Source organism: Apus apus, chromosome 6, assembly GCF_020740795.1.
Source record: "Apus apus isolate bApuApu2 chromosome 6, bApuApu2.pri.cur, whole genome shotgun sequence".
In the NCBI taxonomy this organism is placed as follows: Eukaryota; Metazoa; Chordata; class Aves; order Apodiformes; family Apodidae; genus Apus; species Apus apus.
The window spans coordinates 23,617,585-23,637,239 of NC_067287.1; the positions used below are offsets into that span (position 1 = coordinate 23,617,585).

The 19,655-nt window shown below is 40.2% G+C and overlaps 1 protein-coding gene across 7 annotated transcripts; it reads left to right on the forward strand.

Annotated features, from left to right (window-relative positions):
• Positions 1-1,310: 1,310 nt before the first annotated feature.
• On the forward strand, positions 1,311-18,695 carry HNRNPA3 (heterogeneous nuclear ribonucleoprotein A3). 7 transcript variants are annotated; one of them, XR_007889958.1, is made up of 13 exons: positions 1,311-1,427; positions 5,184-5,295; positions 9,620-9,742; positions 9,833-9,979; positions 10,055-10,265; positions 10,477-10,566; positions 10,628-10,735; positions 10,886-10,966; positions 11,969-12,115; positions 12,804-12,929; positions 13,016-13,087; positions 16,147-16,221; positions 18,378-18,695. XR_007889958.1 is itself a non-coding variant. In XM_051624194.1 (12 exons), exons 2-11 carry the CDS (start codon positions 5,230-5,232, stop codon positions 13,066-13,068), a joined length of 1,152 nt encoding a protein of 383 aa, XP_051480154.1. In that variant the 5' UTR covers positions 1,311-1,427; positions 5,184-5,229; the 3' UTR covers positions 13,069-13,087; positions 13,174-15,592. The 7 variants fall into 7 exon arrangements, 6 of the variants coding, with proteins under 6 accessions (XP_051480154.1, XP_051480158.1, XP_051480159.1 ...); XM_051624194.1 differs by lacking the exons at positions 16,147-16,221; positions 18,378-18,695 and adding an exon at positions 13,174-15,592; XM_051624198.1 differs by lacking the exons at positions 16,147-16,221; positions 18,378-18,695 and adding an exon at positions 13,174-15,592 and having other exon boundaries at positions 10,643-10,735.
• Positions 18,696-19,655: the final 960 nt, after the last annotated feature.

Below are 19,655 nucleotides of genomic sequence, written 5' to 3' on the forward strand. Positions count from 1 at the left end.
GTTTTACTTTCTAGGAAGTCACCTACCTTCTCACTGAGGTAAAAATATAGAAAAAATCTAAAAAATTCTTTTAACTTCTATACATAATAGTAGCAAGAACATTTCTAAACCTATTGGGAACTTCTTTACATATTAAGAAAATTCTCTTTATACAGAGAAATCAAGCGGGTTTTGACACTTCTGGCAAAAAAAATTATGCTAATCTGAAACTCAAAGACTATAATCAGTACTGATAAAAAATCAGTAAAAAGAAAATTGGTTTTATGCTGGCTTGAACCAGGACATTTTCTTTTTTTTTGTTTGTTGGGTTTGGGTTTTGTTGTTGGTGTTTGTATGTTTGGGTTTTGGTTTGGTTTTTGTTTGTTTGAGGGAACTGCGAGGTAAAGATATAAAGAAATAAAATTATCAACTAATACTCAAATGCCAGCTATTCATAACCCTTTCAGTCAAGCATTTCATACAGGGGATACTCACCTACAAACCTTTCAGTAAAACCATATCAACTGGTTTACTCCTTTATATAGCATAAAGATATCTTTAAAAGGGTAAGTGCCAACACCTCCTGTCTAGGTTACGTCATCATACTGAAATAGCTACTGGTACTGTGAGAAAATAGAGATAACCAAGAATGAAGAAACTCTAAGGGTAGGCTTTTATAATGATGTGATTTTTCAGATTAAAAAAAATAAAGTCGTATGGATGTGCTTAACTATGCTTACTCTATACAAAAATATTGTAGAAGACCCCTTATTTTAAACTCTCTATGCTAGTTTATTATTACAAACACCATTAAAAAGATACAGGCAATACCTCTGCTTAAGAAGGTATGGAGAAGTTTATAAAATTCATTGCTTGGATGTGTTTTGCATTCAACCAGAAATATACTAACCTACCCTCACTTTCAGAGGGGGAATGCCAAACAATGTCCAGAGAGCAAATCTTTCCATTGCCTCTTTGCAGTCTCTCCAAAATTAAAAACCATACGTGGAGAAAAAGGAAGGTCCTGAGCGCCTCAGGCATAGCGTGATACTCCTGCATAAGTCCAAAGTATCACATTTCCTCCTTTCCTTTTCTTTTCTTTCCTACGACATACTTTAACTCGTCTGATTAACAGCGTCTCTCAAGGCCGTCATGTCCACGGCCCGCCTCACACATCCGCCCCTACGGCAGCAGGCAGACGAGACACCGGACCTTCCAGCAGCGGGCTGTGCCTGGGGCTCCCAGCCCGCCCTGAGGCAGGAGGCGGGGGCGAGCAGCCGAGGCGGGGGGAGGCCGCAGGGCCGGCCCTACGTGAGAGGCGGTGCCGCCCGTGCGCACCAGTCCGGGCCGTGCGCCGGCGCCGCCTCCCCTCCGCGGTTAGAGCGCTAGGCCAGCTGCCGGCGAGGGATCCACCAGGGCGGGAAGGCGCTTCGCTGGAGGCTGGCACGGTTATATCTTATCTTCTCCTTCTCTCCTGCTACCTGCTCCCCACTTTCCCTCTCTGGCTGCCCTCGCTCCCTTCCTTTTCCCGCCTCCCGGTGAGGAAAGGGCCGCTAGGGCCGCTGGGCCCGCGGGGCCGGGGTGGGGGGGGGGGGGGCGGCGGGCCGCGGGCCCTGAGAAGAAAGCGGTAACGGCTGCGCGCGCGCGCGGCTGCCAGCCAGCCCTGCCCTGCCCTGCCGCGCGAGGCCTGGCGCCCGCCTTCCCGCCACGTGACCCGCCTCCCCTGCGCTTCCTCTCGGCTCCATATTGGGACTGCAGGGACGGGGCTGGCACAAAATGGAGGTAACTGCCTGCCGCGGGAGCGAGCGGGCGCGCTCGGCTGAGCTGAGGCAAGGGTGGAAGGGGAGTGGGGCGGCCTTCTCCCCCACCCGCGGCGCTAGAGCCGCTGTAGCTCTGCCAGAGCCCCAGGGCGGGCAGGGGGAGCGCGGAACGCGGCGAGATGGAGGGCGGGGGAGGTGGGCGCGTAGTGGTGCCCCTCGCGGTGCCCGCTGCGGCTCCAGAGCGGCCGCCGCCTCCTCTTGTTTCTCCCGCACTCCCGACCCATTTTTCACGGTGACATGGCGCATTCGCCCGCAATGGCGGCTGCTGGCAGGAAGCGAGAGGCTGCGGGGGCAGCTGCGCTTCCGCTGCGCGGCTCCGCGCGCACCCGCCTCGGTCGCCATTTCGCAGCGCTCCAGAGCGTGGGCCGGGCGGCGGGAGAGGCCTGCCCCTCGGCTTGGGCCAGGGCTGCGGGTAGCAGAGTCCTCCCTAGCTGTCCTGGGGGACAATTAGGCGCGAGTTCGGGCGAGACGGGGGGAGAAGCGAGTTCCACACATGCGTGTGTCATTGTTCTGTCCTCCCTGTGTGGCCCCGTATGTAGGCGACCTGAAGTAGTGCGGTAGGGATATTATTTTCCCTATCGTTTTCCTAGGAACAGACTTTTAAAGCGTGAAGGTCATTAAGTGCAATACCCTGCTGCTTGCTGAGGAATGCTGGTGCACGTTGCAGCACCTCCCTGATATCCTTCACCCCTTCCCGGAGGGAGTTGGCACGTGTGCTGAGCTTCTGCTGCCTGAGAAGGTGGGGGAAGGCATAGTGCAAAGCTCTCGAATATTTCCCATTTCCCTTCCTCCACTCCCACCACACATGCACAGGAGCCACAACCTTCGGTGGTCTACTACGATCCTGCTGGGCAACACAAGGCACAAATCTCGGCTCATATTTTTTTCGAATGCAAATGCACACTGGGACAATCATCCAGACCCTATCGAAGGGAAATACTGTCATGATATATCCCCTTGATTTTCTTTCTTCTCCTTTCAAAACCTAAGTGGTTTTACTCGTTTCATGGTGCAGGTTTGGTTTCGTTTGGGTGGGTTTTGTTTTGTTTTGGTTTTTTTTAATCTTGACCCCCTTTGTTGCGAGCTGAAACTATAAAGAATTGAGAACAGAGTAACCAACAGGTCACCTAAGTTTTATTGCTACATTAAAGGCAGAAAAGAAACTGGATTCCTTAGCAAAACGGCTAAAAATATTTTTTTTTCCATGTAAGCAATTGTTTTAGCTGCTCCAGAGTTGCATAGTTTGACAAATGGGTTGATAAGCTAAAAGCATTTGAACATGCTTCAGTAAAGTTTACGGACCCATTGCATAAGTTAGTAAGCTAATATCTTGTAATTTTTTTCCTAGCAGATGTTCCTATTGCCATTGCAAACACAGAGCTGAAAATCTGTTGTTTTGCTGCTTTAACTCTTAGGTTTGTCACAATTTACTATATGTACATTAGGTCCAGGTTTATCTATTTATAAAAAGATCAATACATCTCTGAATGGACAGGCAAACTTTCCTTTTGGCAATGTCTGTTCCAGCTCCACTATCTTTTTTTTGTAAGAGATGCAGTAGCATTGTAAGCTCTTTGAGTAATGATGCATCTCCTAGTGACTTCTCATTGTAACAGATTTGGTTTGAGACATTCCCTTGCTACTTTCAGCTCTGTAGTGTACTTGCAGTATACAGCTGTTTCAATGTTAATTTAACTCGGCTCATTAAAATGCTCTGAATATTTTTATTTAGAACTGAATAAAGTATTTTGTTGATGATAAGTATATAAAAAAAGCTAATATTGATAGCTTTTTAAAGCAAATTTTTAATGCAGCAAAGTAGGAATAGGGTTGAACAGAGTTGTGTTCCACTTCCGCTGATGGTGTGCATTAGCAAGTAGACAATTCGCTTGACCAGCATGGAGAAAGCAGCAGGGGACAAAGTAGGAGCGGAACTGCATACTTTAAATATTTAATTAGGGTTGTCCCTTTCCTCCTTAACAGTTACTGGGCTGTGGGTTTTTTTGCCATACAGTTACTTTTTAAAAAGCCTTTGAATTGTTAATTTCCTGTTTCATATCTCCCCTGTGTGACCTGAAGAATTCCACAGCTCTCTTTAAACACTTAGTATCCTAATACCTCCTAAGTCAAACTGATGTTTGATTTAAAGGAATGGAAGAGCAGGTTTAACGTTGTGTAGAGAGGAACGGAAGATAGTACAAACACTTTGTTGTTACTTTATAAAACCTTCTAAGTTGTTAATGCATTAAATTATGGTACTCATGATTCCACAGGTGAGTTTAGTTTGAAGCTGAATTTTAACATGGAAGTATAGTAAATAATTTCAGTCTTGAGTAACAGTACATATTGGTCATTCATGGAGACCTGCCTACCTTGCCCTATGCACTATTTTCAGGAATAAAACTTAACCCCCCCCTGCCCAACTCAAAAAATACACAGAAATACACCTAAACTTTTAAATACCAAATATTTTAATGCAGCACAAATATATTTTTATAGAAACATTTTACATACCTGACAGTATTCTTCGTAAGCTAATGTAAAAAAGCTTCAAGAAACATCCAAAGTCATGATGAATGATAGCTAAAGATACTGTACAGTAAAACAAATAATGACCTCAGAAGACTTGAAATCATGGAGGCATTAGGGAACATTATTTTTTTTTAATTCTTAGCTATGGATTCATTCACTGAGTTTATCTTGTGAAATACTTGGTTTTTTATAACATGTTCATAACTAAATTTTTGGAAATTTGGACATGGAGGGCTATTGCTGTGGAATGCTGAGGATTGAGTTTTAGTGTTTTTGATATTGCAAGAATAGAATCGGTGAAGGATTCTTACACTGGTGTTAGTGGAAAATTTTTTTCAATGCAGGAAAGATAACATTCTCTAGTGTTCCAGTTTTGTAGTCTGCTGGATCATCAATAAGTTGATAGATGACACATAAGATAATTCTAATAAGCAGTATTCACAAAACCTTAACTAATTTGGGGTTTAAAATCTAGAGAAGTAGAATTTTATTTAAGCAGTGGTTTTGATTGTCAAAGGTGGAGTTTTCTTGCCCTGTACCAGTTTGTATTAGTGATAGTTATGTGAAACTAATCAACGTAGGTTATTTCCTACATATTTTAGCTTTAGGTTGTGCCTAGTTGTTCCAAAGGTTGTAAAAAGACCTTTACTAGGATAGCAGATGTTTCTTATGCAGCTCTTCTTATTGGGCAAAACAAGCTGAGGATTTTTCTCTACCCTTTTAAATATATCTTTTTTTCTACTTTCAGTGCTCTCCCGTTTCATTCTATAAAACCATACCCATGTGTTGCAGCCACGGAAGGCCCTCCTTAACAGGAGCTGTTAGTACTGACTTATCCAACCTGTTTTCTAGGTTTCCTAGATCTAAAAAAAAGGCTGACTTAGAGTACCCTTCCAAAATGGCTGCTCTTAAGGAGGAGAGAGATGTGGAAGACTACAAGAGGAAAGGAAGACGATCCTCACAGGTGAGAGGATTGCTTTTTATTTTGTTAAATAAGTAGCTTTAAGGAGAAATTATGTTAAAAGAACCTTAACCATTTATATCTGATTTATTAATGTATAGCTTTTTTTTACCTTCATCCCCATATTAGCTGAGTAAATTTAAATTTATGTATATTACTTAAAATTTTAAGGTGTGGGATGTTAAGCATAGAGGGAAAATTTTGCTTTTCTAGTTTTCTGTTATAACAAAACTGACTACATGTATGTTTGTGATTAAAGCAAGGTGTAATTATTTTTTAAGAAATTCATGCATCCAGTTTCAACAGGAATCTGATTCCTTCTATCTTCAAAATCTTGTTTTTAGTGGCAATGCAGACAGGTGGTGGTTTGTTGGTTTGGTGTTTTTTTTTAGTAAAATGGTTGCCTGATAGTCACTGCAAATGTAAGCTAGGTTGTACTAAGTAAAAATAACTGTTTTCTTTTGCTTCTAGCAGAAATACCGTAGACTGAATAAGGTGCGTAGTATAGAGAAGATGTTGGGGCTGTTCTGGGAGGTTGGGAGCTAGTTAATTTTGGGGCAGGGTATGGAAATGGGAGAGGGGAATAAAAAGTCTTGATACCCTTCAGAAAATAACCTGGTTTAAGATTGGAAAATAGGGCATTAAATATGCTTATGTAGCTTATAACAGACATTTTTCTGATTATTTTGATATGTTTGCCTTCCAGCATTGCTTTCCAGGGTGCCCAAGTATTTTAGCTAGTACAGGACTGCTGCAATGTGGGAGGGCCTCTACACTTGAGTTAAGAACAACCTTGTTGGAGTTAAATGTATCTCGTAGCATGTGGTTACTTTGTATGGAAGTATGATGTAAAGTCCTTCTGGAAGGAATGTTGGAATTCCGTGCTCTTGGACTTTGGATAGAATGTAACTCGTGTCACTCTGCTGCCTTCCAAATGAGCTCTGCTGGTTTACAAAAGTAGCTTGCCGCATAATGCACGTAAAGCTATTAAGTTTCTAGATAAAATGTTTCACAAAAAGTTGATGAGGCCACAGTTGCCTGTAAGCGCAGTCTCGGGTTGGGCTGCCTGGGGGCACAGAGCAGTCTGTTCGTACAGGTGCAGCTGCAGATGAGCATAAGTGCGGTGCCAGGCGCTTTATGGATACCTGCTGGTGTTTCCAGAGCTTTGGTACACGGGAATACTCTGCTTAAAAACGGTGCCATTGGAGAGAAATACTGCAACTCCAAAAGGCTGATAATTCAGAACCCCTGCCATGTGGAAGTTAAGTTTATAGCAAACTCCGAATAAAGGCAGTGCTTATATGCAGCAGTGTTGCCAAAAGGTTCTGGGATTCCTGCAAAGATGAGGATTTTTACAGGAATCCCGTGAGCTGCTAGTTGCCAGTTTGCTGCCTCTTATGAAAGAGGCGCAGTTAGACCGCGCTGAGCGCTCAGGGGCTTAGGTGGGACATGGGAACCAGCAGTTGGATTTTGATGAGGAGGAAGGGTGAGCAGAGGGAACCAGCCGCTCCCCCGCCGCGCCGGCCTCCCCCGCTGGCGGTGCGGGGGCGGCGGGGCCCGCCCATGGCGCCACTGCGGCGCTGGGACGTGGCGGCGGCCGCCGCTCCTTCCCGCTCCCCTGGCCCCGCCCCGCCGGCTCCATATTGAGGGTGGAGAGAGGAGGCGAGTTCGCTCACAAAATGGAGGCGGTGGGGTGCGCAGAGCTCTGGCTTGCGGGGGGGAAATCAGGAGTCGAGGCTGGCAGGAAAGCTCCCCGCCTCCTCAGACCCGAAAATATATTTGGGAAATCCCTTAAACGGTTTAGGAGGGAAATGAAGCTTCTTGCCAGCTCGCTGGCTGCAGGCAGGCTGGGCTTTCTTACTGCTTCTCCCGCTCCCCCCGCGGCGGAAGGAGCGCTACAAAATGGCTGGCCCGAAGTCTCAGCTGGTGGCGGGCAGCCTGCCGGTCTCCTTGGAGCTGTGTGGTAGTTCCGCTAGGGAGGAAGGGAGAGATGTTTTGTGCTAAGTTTGCCCGGGAGAGACTGCTGTTATCACTAACTTGCATCAGAAGGACTGGAAAACAACATTTTCTGTGATAGAGGACAACACTCTGAAAAACCTAGAGATGCTTATTCCCAGCGAGAACAAAATGCCTGAAATAACACAACTGTTTTCCTAAAAAGATGTTGCCTTTTACTTCTGTGGAGAGTTCCTGTGACATAGGTGTATCCTGATGATAATTTTTCTCAGATAGAAGAGGGAAATTGTAATAACATGTTTTCCTCCCACATGAGAATGGATGTTCATTTGTGTCTAATAAAAGTAAGCAGAAAAGGACTTCACTTTTCCTTTCAGGAGTGACCTGAAGAGTTCTTTGGTCATTCTTTTAAGGTAAAAGCAGTCTGAGTTGCTAACTGAAAATCTTGTAGCCATGAGGGGTGTCAGAAAACTGTAAACAAGTCTGTTCAGCTTTCCCCTATATATATAATTTTTATTTTGAAGAAGTCTAAACTGAACAGTTTCTCATAATAGATTTCCTTTAATATGCATAGGATAGTTTGAAACACTTAATGTTTTCAGCTTTAGTATAATCCCACCAAAAACTAAGTAGTGTCAGCAGATTTTTTTAAAAATACAATTAGCATCAAAATACAGTATTTCGCTTAACCTGAAGCAGTTTCTGTGTAAGGAAGACTGTAGAAAAGGGGATTTCCTTTGTAGTCGCAGGACTATTGTCTGTCAATCATGTTCTGTAGTAACAAAGTTAGTGCTTTAAAGGGAAAGTTGTTACTGAGAATGCTGGGGCTCTTCCTCGCTAAGTTTAGCAGGCACAAGAACAGGGAGCTGTTTCTCAGCCAGCTTTTTATAATCTCTGGTATTTTTTCCTGTAGTACAACTTGACCATTATAAACAAATACTTTCCTAAGGCAGTATATAATTCAGAAATTCTCTTTTGTCTGCATTGCTTCACAACATTAGTTGCTCTTTAGGGTGGTTGTGTTGCACTAAAAAGGGATGTTTGTTTTTCTGAATAACCGTAGCACCACGACCCCCTTTATTCAAATGCTGGCAAAGGTTTAAAACACTTAGTTTTCAGGTTTGAAGCAAGACATCTACTTGTAGAAAGTCCAGGGGGTAGTTTTGTGTAGTTCAGCTCTCAAGGCTAATGCTGCTAATTCGTCTAGGTTAACCCACTGCAGTGAACATGTTTATGTTGCAGAATTGAAGTCATATGCAGCACAGCAAGCGAGCAGCATAGCTGGTCAGCACCTCGTTGTAGAGTGTTTTATATGCAAAATGTACTGACTTGCAAATAAGATTTTAATCTGGTTGCTTCTCTGTCTTGGAAATGGGAGAAAATTGTAAAATAATGTTTTGTAAACTCCTGTTAAATATACAGGGGTATTTCCTTGCCTAACAAAAACAAAACATTGGAACACTGGAAGAGAGCAGAAACACCAGTGCACATAGAAGCATGCTTCAATTGTACTACAGAAAACTGGGCTTTGAAAATTAGCACATTTTAAAATGTGTCTGGTCATATGTAAGTGATATTGTCAAGAGCTTCAATTAAACTTGTTTGGTTTATGATGATTGTTAAGGTACCAGTTTTAATCTAGTAGTTGTACCCACTACTGGTCTTTGATTAGTTACAATTCTAGACATTTTTTATCTTTAAGACATAAGTCCATCTTGATTCATATCTAAGAGGTATTTCCCCTAACACTGAAAACCATGTGTATGTACTACTTTTCTACTTCAATGCACTCAACTTAAAAAATAATCAGAATACAAACTTTACAATTTTAAGGAATTAAGAATTGATACATTTCTTCAAAATGAGTAAAAACAACCTTTGAAAATGGATATCCCAAAACACTAGACACTGAATTTGGCCAATAACTTTTTTCTTGTACACCGTGTTCTTAAATCGTTATAGTGCCTCACTATTAATGCTTTTTCTAAAGTGGTAGAACTTCCCTTTTATCTAGTAGTGCTCCATTGTTAATCCTTACAGAGCAATATGCAAATTGAATGTAAGATAGGCGTAAAATTAATGTACTTGCTTGGGGGTCGGAAGAAACCAAATTTAGTGTATTGAAATCTCTTTACTGTTGTTTCCATTTGAGCAGTTTTTAAGTTGTTAGCTAGTTAGTGTTTTAATTAAAATCACACCTCATTAAGTGTTAACTATGCTACCATCTAAATCTATTAGAAGTCATTGTTTTTATGTAAATGTATTCAATTTATTTGTAATTATAATATGCACAGATAATTTTTAGTAATTCTGTGGAACTTTAACTCCAGGGTTTATATTCAAAATATGTTTTTGATTTTTGATTTCTTAGGGCCATGAGCCAAAGGAGCCAGAGCAGTTGAGAAAGCTGTTCATTGGAGGTCTGAGCTTTGAAACAACAGATGATAGCTTGAGAGAGCACTTTGAAAAATGGGGCACACTCACGGACTGTGTGGTAAAGTGTTAAATATTATTTTGTGCTTTTGGAAGGCCATGGGTAGTTAATCTAGCACAGAAATGCAGAGTACACTCTGTGTTTTTGCAGGTGATGAGAGACCCACAAACAAAACGTTCCAGAGGCTTTGGCTTTGTGACTTACTCTTGTGTGGAGGAGGTGGATGCTGCCATGAGTGCTAGACCACATAAGGTTGATGGTCGTGTGGTTGAACCAAAGAGAGCAGTTTCAAGGGAGGTAAGTTAGTGTTTCAGTTAACCTTAAAGATTACTTAATAATTTAAGACGCTGAATGTCACTTTTGGCGTTGTAGGATTCTGTAAAGCCTGGGGCACATCTCACAGTAAAGAAAATATTTGTCGGTGGAATAAAAGAAGATACAGAAGAGTATAATTTAAGAGAGTACTTTGAAAAATATGGGAAGATTGAAACCATAGAAGTCATGGAAGACAGACAAAGTGGAAAGAAGAGAGGCTTCGCATTTGTAACATTTGATGATCATGATACAGTTGATAAAATTGTTGGTATGTAACTTCAGTAAGAAATGACTTACAGGATGGATTTCACAACAGCAGTGTGTGGAATTCAAGATGTTGGCATAATCCACGGCTTGACTGTTGTAAGAAATGGGGTAGATTTAATGGTCATGCCTTATAGTAGCTTTCTATGAGTTTTGTAGCATAATGCTTTCAATTGTTTGATTTTCTAACTTTCCTATTTCATGATTTTTTCTAGTTCAGAAATACCATACTATAAATGGACATAACTGTGAAGTGAAAAAAGCACTCTCAAAACAAGAGATGCAGACTGCTAGCTCTCAGAGAGGTGAGTTTGGAGTTTTGCATGGTTATTTTATGTAACTAGTTTTCAATTAATATAATTGAAGCAAAATATTTTGTAGGTCGTGGGGGTGGCTCAGGCAACTTCATGGGTCGTGGAAACTTTGGAGGTGGTGGAGGGAACTTTGGCCGAGGAGGAAACTTTGGTGGAAGAGGTAAATAATTGGAATGCTTATATTGAATGTGATCTCTTTCTTTTCTTTTTTTTTTCTTTTTTTTTTTTTTTTTTTCATTTCCTGCATCATTTGGCTTAAACACTGAGGATGTATGTTCAGGAAAACATTCTCATCTGTTTTGTGTTCCAGGAGGCTATGGGGGTGGTGGTGGCGGTGGTGGGAGCAGAGGAAGCTTTGGGGGTGGTGACGGATACAATGGATTTGGTGATGGTAAGTGTTCTGTCCATTTTTGTTCCCTCCCAGCGTTATGACCAGCTGTAAATCTTCTCTTCACCTTGGAAACCACATCTGCTTTGGTGATAATGTTTTCTGCATTGTAGAGCTGTGAAGAGTTAAATAAGTTTTTTGTTTTCCCTACAAAATTATGGGTGGGGAAAAAATACTCCTATATTCACCCCTCAACAGCAGCAGTTTATAATTATTGAGGACTAAAGATTGATGTCAGTTGAGGTTACATAAACTGAATAAAGCAGTGACCAACTAACATACAAGAAATCTTTTTCAATCAACTGTAACACTTCTTACGGCTCAGCAGTATCTTTGTAATCCTTAAGGTTGGATGAATATCCAAAATGCATCTAAAGAGAACTGTGGAGATAACCAAATGGCTGTGGAAGTAGCATTTATGGGGAGCAGGAAATGAGTGACATGTAGTTATTTACGTCCTGGTTCTGTAAGCAGATACATATATAGTGATGTTGGTTTCCCAGTTTGAAACTACTCAATCAAAATGCTGGAGGCCAGATCAGCATCTGGAATACTAAGTCTTTCAGAAATGCTTTATGTAGTTAGAAGGAAAGAGTGCCCAGTAGCCTCGACACATGTAAATAAAACTGTGTATGTCTAGGTAAAAAATGCAAACCAGAACACTCTTGAGGGCTTTGCCTACAGAGTCCTTTCAGTTCGGAGGAAAAAAGGATGATACGAAGTGCTGACAAACCATTTGTGGTGATAGCAGCAGGTCTGCTTTCTGTGAGCCAGAATGAAGGTCTAAGGCTAGATATATCAGGGTTCAAAGGGTATATATAAACTAATGTGGGTTTTTTTTTGTGTTTGGATTAAGTAGTTTAGATAAATGATGCAACTGTAATGAATATAATAACGGGGAAAACATTGTGGGACATTTTTTGTGTGTGTTTTTATTGTGTTATTTTTTTGTTACATAGACCTTTTCTTACTGGTATTTTGCTTTTTTACCTTTTTTACTCAAAGGTGGCAACTATGGAGGAGGTCCTGGCTATGGTAGCAGAGGAGGGTATGGTGGTGGTGGAGGACCAGGATATGGAAACCCAGGTGGTGGATATGGAGGTGGAGGAGGAGGATATGATGGCTACAATGAAGGAGGAAATTTTGGTGGTGGTAAGATGCCAGCTTTAAGTAGACACTGTTTTTTCAGGGAGGTCTGAGCTGTACAATGCCTGAAGTATGGTACTGCATAAATAAGTTGTGCAGTTAGGTCCTACTGTAGAATGCTGTGTTACGTAAGGAAGTTTGTTTTCCATCTGGATCAGCTTTTATACACTACACAGCATTGTTCTGCTTGAAACTTTTCAAAAAGCAGCAGGTATTAATCTGTGTTTGAAGGTAGAGTACAAGTATTTTGAAGCTTTTGACCGTTTAAAGTATGCTGTTGCTATCTGATACCACATCCTCCTTTGTGAGGACTAGAAATACAAGTTTATATAAGCTTTGATTGGGGAGTTAAGCTGCAAAATATGCTGCTTATTTTATTATACTCTCTGATGTGAATGTGCAGCATGCCCAATACAGTTCTATCACTTTTTGGAGCAGTTATATTTCAAATGGCCTACTCAAATCTGTATATATATTCTAATGTGGGATTTTTTTCAATGAAATACCAGTTTCTTTAAAATGTTAAGGGTCTTCTGTCATTTGTGCATTGTGAGTAGAGGTAGCATGCAAAATGCTTGCAATTCTATTTTAAATTGTTTTGAACTGTTATATTTACATTGGATATCATAATTTAGCAAGCTTCATGTTCTAAGTATTGAAGAAAAGTGGCTTTATAAATCTAAATTTGTTTCAGGTAATTATGGTGGAAGTGGAAACTACAATGATTTTGGCAATTACAGTGGACAACAGCAGTCCAACTATGGTCCCATGAAAGGTGGTGGCAGCTTTGGTGGCAGAAGTTCAGGCAGTCCCTATGGTGGTAAATATGGTTTTGTACTGAAAATACTTTTTTGTTTAAAATATCTTTTTCTTTTCATTTTTCAACACATACCCTGCTTTTTGTAGGTGGTTATGGATCTGGAAGTGGAAGTGGGGGCTATGGTGGTAGAAGATTCTAAAAATGCTACCAGAAAAAGGGTAGGTGTAATGTATATTTTTAATGATGATTAATGATGTACTACTGTTCACTGAGAGTAATAATTTTCTTATCCTGTATTCAACAGGCTACAGTTCTTAGCAGGAGAGAGAGCGAGGAGTTGTCAGGAAAGCTGCAGGTTACTTTGAGACAGTCGTCCCAAATGCATTAGAGGAACTGTAAAATCTGCCACAGAAGGAACGATGATCCATAGTCAGAAAAGTTACTGCAGCTTAAACAGGAAACCCTTCTTGTTCAGGACTGTCATAGCCACAGTTTGCAAAAAGTGCAGCTATTGATTAATGCAATGTAGTGTCGATTAGATGTACATTCCTGAGGTCTTTATCTGTTGTAGCTTTGTCTTTCTTTTTTCTTTTTATTTCCCATTACATTAGGTATATTGCCCTGTAAATTGTGGTAGTGGTACCAGGAATAAACAAATTAAGGAATTTTTAACTTTTCAATATTTGTGTAGTTCAGTTTTTCCACATTTAGTACAGAGAACTCTATAACAAATAAATGTAGTTTAGGGTGTTTCCTTGTTAGTTAATAGAGAGAATTAATGCATTTCTCAATTACTATTTTGTATTAATTTAAAGTTAACAATAGAAACACCTATTGATTTGCAGTCTTAAGGGGTCTAGTCTCAGTGTATATATGTAACTGTCATTGACATGAGTTACATAGGCATACAGAGGGAAAACATCTGTATGTTGCATTATAGTTTGTTTAGATGTATAACCAGGATTGAGTTACTCAAATTAGTGTTTGTGAATTATAGAACTAAGCTTTACCTTAATGAAAATTTTAAATTACTTTTTGGTTTGTGCATATTTTTTTAATTTGTAGTTCTGTATTAGTACTAGCGCTTCAAGAAAATAAGGCATGATAAATACTTTAACAAGACCAACTTCAGACACATTAAAGCTGTCTCCCGTCTCATTTGAGATGTATAAGGGATAAATGCAGTTGCTTAAGTCTTGGGTGAAGAGAAAAAGAAACTTGCTTTTTACCTTTATATTTATTGTAATTCCCAAGAAGTTAAGGTGGGGGGAATCAAGTGCCTGTTTCCTTGGGATATACAATGATTCTGTTTCAATAAAACTATACTTTGGGGAGGGTGGCTTGGAATTTTCATCCCCTTCCTTTGTCCCCATTTCCCTCTCCCTCACACCAGACTGCGCTGTTTCAATGAAATGAGGCGTCATAGTGAGAGTAATAGGTATGTTCCTCAATAACTTAATGGCTATATACTTTCTTGCATGCACCCTAGGCAATTTTCTGGACACATTCTTCTGACTGGGAGCCAAGGGTAGCACAGGTGTAATCACTGGCAGTCCCAGGTAATGCGTTCCAAAAGCCCGTTCACGATGGGCTCTAAGTAGTATAGTTTTCAAGCTTTTTCCCGTGCAAATGTCTGCGCTCAGCTAAAAGCTCCATGAAACAAGAAACACCATCTAGTTGTGTTTGACTGACTAGAAACACTTCCCCACGATGTAGAATGGTACAGTCTTGGGTTTCCACAGGTAGAATGATAGTGTGTTACAATTTGATTTGATGCACTGGAGTAGCAAATCTTATCAGCACATATGGCTAGAAATTGTACTTCATTCTCACTTCTGACCTCCAAATTCAGGCACTACAGGCTGTCCTTTTCTCAGCTGATGTGAATTCTGTCTCGACTGTTGCCAGGACAGTGCTTTCTGTCAATTCAGACTCAGAAGAGTAGGGACCCAGTCCATAGAAGAACTATTGAGACACTTGACAATATGGTATTTGAATTATTCACACCTGTTTCACTTCTGGGTCAATGTGCAGTATAAGGTAAATGCGATTCCAGTGTAGGAATGAATCTGCAAAGGTATGAAATGGCTCAAGGCATAATCAGTCTTATTAATAATGAATTATAATTTTAAGAAGTAGTAGAAAAATGAGTGTGTTGTTTGAAAAAAATTAAACAATGTTATTTAAACACTGTTATTGGAGTGTATTTAGACTGCAGTACACTAAAACAAGGAACCGGTGTCAAGATGGTAGCCTCCAAACTGGATTTTAAAGTCTGTTTATTCTTTCTGTGGAGTTTTAAAATATCTAAAGTTCAACAATTGGTGATACAGTGAACGCTTCTATTGTTGTACATACTAATTTGGGCTTGGGGTGGTGGGGAGGTTGTTATTTCAATAAAGGCATTTTTTAAACAACCCATTTGGAGTTTGAAAACATTGAAAACTAAACCACAACTCACTAGGGAGTGAGCCACCTAACTACTGACTTGCTTTGTACATTACTATGCTTAGAAGATGTGTAGACTTGTACCTGGGGCCTGCATCTGATTGCAGGGACAACTGGAGGATGGGGTTGATGTCCCTTCTGACAATTGATCTGGTATTTCTAAATTTTTTTAGAATGTATTGACAGTGTTCTTTTTAACAGGGCCTCTTGTAGCTGTACTGTGACAACAATGTTAACTTTGAAAAATAGTGTCATAATAAACTTTATGAACAAGATCTGTATGCAACCTTTTAAGAGATGGATGTAAATGACCGTTTTGTAGGTGGGTGGGGTAGCTTAGATGTTGTTTGTGATGTGGAAAAGTGTAATAAGCCGTGAGGACAGTGATTAACCAGCTTTAAAGAACCTAGGATGTACTTCTTTGATCCATACTTTGCTAAGGAGACTCGTAAGACAGGACTTCAGCAGCCTATTGAGTATGGAGAAGTCAGCATAATTACAGAATGACAAGGCAGCAGGAGCAACAGCTTCAACTTCCAGAAAAGTGAAGGCATAAGATACTGTGCTGATAGTGAGCAGCTTTCCAAAGGCTAGTTAAATCTGCTTATCACAGCTGAAATATCGAAGAAAGTCTAGCAAGAGTTCTTCACCTTTGGAACCTCCTTGAGTGATAGCTACTTGAGTTGACTCAAAATCAATAGGTCTAGCATTTAGACCTGAAAGGAAGGGCAATGAGCATAGGTAAGGTTTGCCTTTAAAATTTTTCATGAATTAAAAAGAGTAGCGGGGGGCTTTTAAACAAGGTAAGAGTAATTTCTTTAATTTTCAGGTTGAATGAGAAGCTGCTGCTTGACAAAATGGGGAATGTCTTGCACATCCTCTTCAGTTGAAGGTTTCTGACTGGGTAAGATTTGTAGTCTGTAGTAAAACACTTGTTTAACCCTTGTTTCCTTCTAGGCTTTCCTTTGCCAGCCTTTTAATACCAAGGAAAGCCTTAAATATTAAGAAGCAGGTATTCCAGTACATGTCATCCAGTGTTTCCCATTCTGCATGGGGGTTGCTTGCTGGCATAATTGCTATTCAAGAATCTTCTGTTCCTGGCAGGTACAAAATTGCTGCGTGTCTGATCAACAAGACAGAAATAATACATGTATTTAAATGTGTGCTCTAGTTACCACGGGGAGTGCTCTGGGAGAAGGTCGGGTTTGGAGAAATTGTTGGTTACCTTGTAACTGAAAGCAGTGCCTTCAAGAAACCCAGAATGGTGAAGGAACTGGAGCAGTTCCTTTCAGTTCTCAGTACTGCGTGATCTGCTGCTGCAGTCATTCTGTAAAGGCACTTTGCATCGGTTAGAACTGTGATTTCCCTCCTAATGTATTTGGTTTACCAGATGGATTTGGTTTTATCTGTGCAAATCAGAGTTCCCATTCACATTTTTGGTGCTTTCAGGCAGGGTAGTTTAGTGGAGGCCAATACTGCCTGTCTCGTGATACCCATCTGAAAGCACAACTGCATTTACACAGATGAGGGGCAGTAAAAACTTTTTATGGAATCTGCTTTTATGCACATCAGTTCTTAACTCTTGGAACGTGTTTCCTTTTCTGCGTTTTTGATTGTTAAAGATCTGGGATATTTTTAGCTCCTTTTATAGAATAGTACCTATTTACATTTACCAATACATTTTTGAATCTGGGTATCATTTTTGGGAAATCAGTTTCTATTTTAATACTGGTTATGCTTCAGTTACTCAGAAAGTAAAGTAAAATGGAACCAGTGTGTTTCAGTTTAACTTGGGTTATTAGGCTTGTTCACAGACAGAATCTCAGGTATTTAAACCTGTTACCTGCTGTCTGTATACATCCATAAAGCAAACTCTTGGCATTGTGATGTACAATTAAAAGTTAACTCAGAAGTAATTTACAATGGTAATGTTGAAATTCTCATATAATAAGGAGCTATTTAACAGAAGTCTCACAATGAATATATACATGTACAGCTTGCTGCTGAGATGGCAAGCTTGCTTTCTTACACCCAGAGGTGGGAGATCTCTGCTTTCCCTCTGCTGGGCAGAGTTGCTCTTGTGAGCTCCCATAGGCATCTGTGTAGCAACAGGTAAAGGGGAAAACCATTAGTGTGCCTTATTTGTACCTAAGGGGGAGGCAGAATGTTACAATTATTTAACAGTAAAATGTTTTAATAAGTTTACACAACTTTCTAGTTTGCTTTCTATTGCTAGACCTGATTACAAAGCAAAACTCTACCTTTTCTTACTGTTAGAGGATTCTACATTAGTGCTGACTTATTCTGTGCTCTGGATAGTTCCTTTTGCACCACATACAGAACTACATATTAACAGTTAAAATTATTTTCACACTTTGCTTTGTAGAACTTGGACCAATTTGCTTATTTTCAATTATTCATACCACAATTTGTTCAGAAGTCAACCTTATGAAAGATAAACACATCCTTAAGGAGTACTTGGTCATGTATCTTCGTCCCTGAGGCATTTCCAAGAGTTAAGAATATTATTTCATGGCTAGGTTGTTTTATAGTGGCTACTATTGAAAATAGCAGTTGTAAATACAGATGGAGATGTAAAGATGAGAAGTTTGCACATTGGTCCTGAAGCTGCAGCTCTACAGAAGTTTTTTTTATACCTAAATTTGTGTGTTAATCTAAAAACAAATAGTGAAAGTATTTCCCCAAAAGGGGCCAAGGTCAGTGCAGATGTGAAGTGTGGGGGCTTTTTTTATTATAGAAAGTTAAACACAGCATGTTAACTGATACCCTGTAAATATTTAAGGTGGGAAGGGGAATGCTCCTAGTCTGCCAATCACTGATTGTGTGATGTACTGACTTGCTGTCTTTGGTCCCTGTGTTTAAGATGCTAACATGTTTTCATATACTGTCTGCACTTCGGTGGAAAATTCACTTGTGTATTAGTCTGTGGTCTGTGACAAGTGTTTTTATCTTAAATTGTGTGGAGCATGAAAGATCTTGAATATTTACTAAAATTCAAATATCTGATGGATGATTCTTTTTCTGCTGTGGGTGCTACAGGTTGACATCTTTATCTAAGATTAGCTTTTTCCTGAATTAAAGTAATCCCAAGTATCTCCGTAGAAGAAAAATGGCCTTCAGATAGAAGATAATATCTCAAGATTGGAAACGGAATCATATGGTAAAATAACTGGCAAAGACTTCCAAGAGCAATGGTGCTAGTGTGCTGTAATCTTAGAACTTGTGGTTAAGCAAGTTTAAAAATAGCATGGAAATTAAAAATTTCAGTATAGTCCATAATGGATTGAAATTTGTTAAAATACTTCCATTTTGTATCAGAATAAAGTGTATCTTGTCAAATGACATGCAATCTAAAAATGTGTTGCCATCACCTTTTTTTTAGTGCTGTGAGGAACACAAAGTGGTCTTAAATTATTGCAACATGGAGTTACAGGATCATTTTTACAAATGGGGACTGCAAGTCAGAAAATCTTGGTTCAGCCCAGCTCCTCAGCTTTACTTCTAACAGTTTTCAAACCAAATGTTTTGATTGAGAAATAAATGTCTCCAGGTGGAGACTTCAGTGTATGACATCAGCATTGTGATGGATTACATTTGGCAATGTCACTGGTCATTCTCAGGTCTGGGAACATATTCTGTACCTCTTGAATAACAATAATAAAGTGAAGGATATCCTTTGCAATCTTACATTTGCACATATACCAAAATAACTGAATATGGAATGTTTTTGCCCTTGATGATGATGCGTGTTTCACTGCAAGTACAACATTAACTGTGTGTGAGATGTAAAAAATACTGGTTTAAACTGAATTAAGTTGTTGTGGTCCAAGTTACTTCAGACTGATTCTTTTCCTGGTGGAATTCAATCAAGGCTTTTCTCCATTACCTGTGGGTCTTCTGGTGTTGAACTTTCCATCTTGGCAATGGAGTAAAATATCCCTGTATTAGGCTTCGGAAATGGGGGTAGTACAAATTAAACAGCCCCTGCAAAAGCTCTAAGGAACAAATGGAAGTAGAGGGCAGGGGTTTACTGAGGTCTTGGTTTTGTAGCCAATTTATAATTAAAGTTTATTACAGCTGAAGAACATTTTAAGTCACATCTGTAGTTACTAGCAGGGGGAATCTGAGAGCTCTCTTTATATTGACTGCTTTGCCATCAGACCTACCTGTGTATCACAGCTACTGTGTATCAGTGTTGAAGGACTTCCTGGGGCTATAGCTTGGTATGTTTCCTCTTTCCTCTTTAAAGTTGCCATCCTGAACTGTGGATTAGATCCTCTGGCCTTAAATGGCAGCAGTCTGACATTCCCTTAGCGT

Coding starts and splice junctions, on each gene's coding strand:
- HNRNPA3 (XM_051624194.1), top strand. CDS start 5,230: ATGGCTGCTCTTAAGGAGGAGAGAGATGTGGAAGACTACAAGAGGAAA. Junction 12,116..12,803: donor AGGAGGAAATTTTGGTGGTG/GTAAGATGCCAG, acceptor AATTTGTTTCAG/GTAATTATGGTGGAAGTGGA. Junction 12,930..13,015: donor TTCAGGCAGTCCCTATGGTG/GTAAATATGGTT, acceptor TGCTTTTTGTAG/GTGGTTATGGATCTGGAAGT.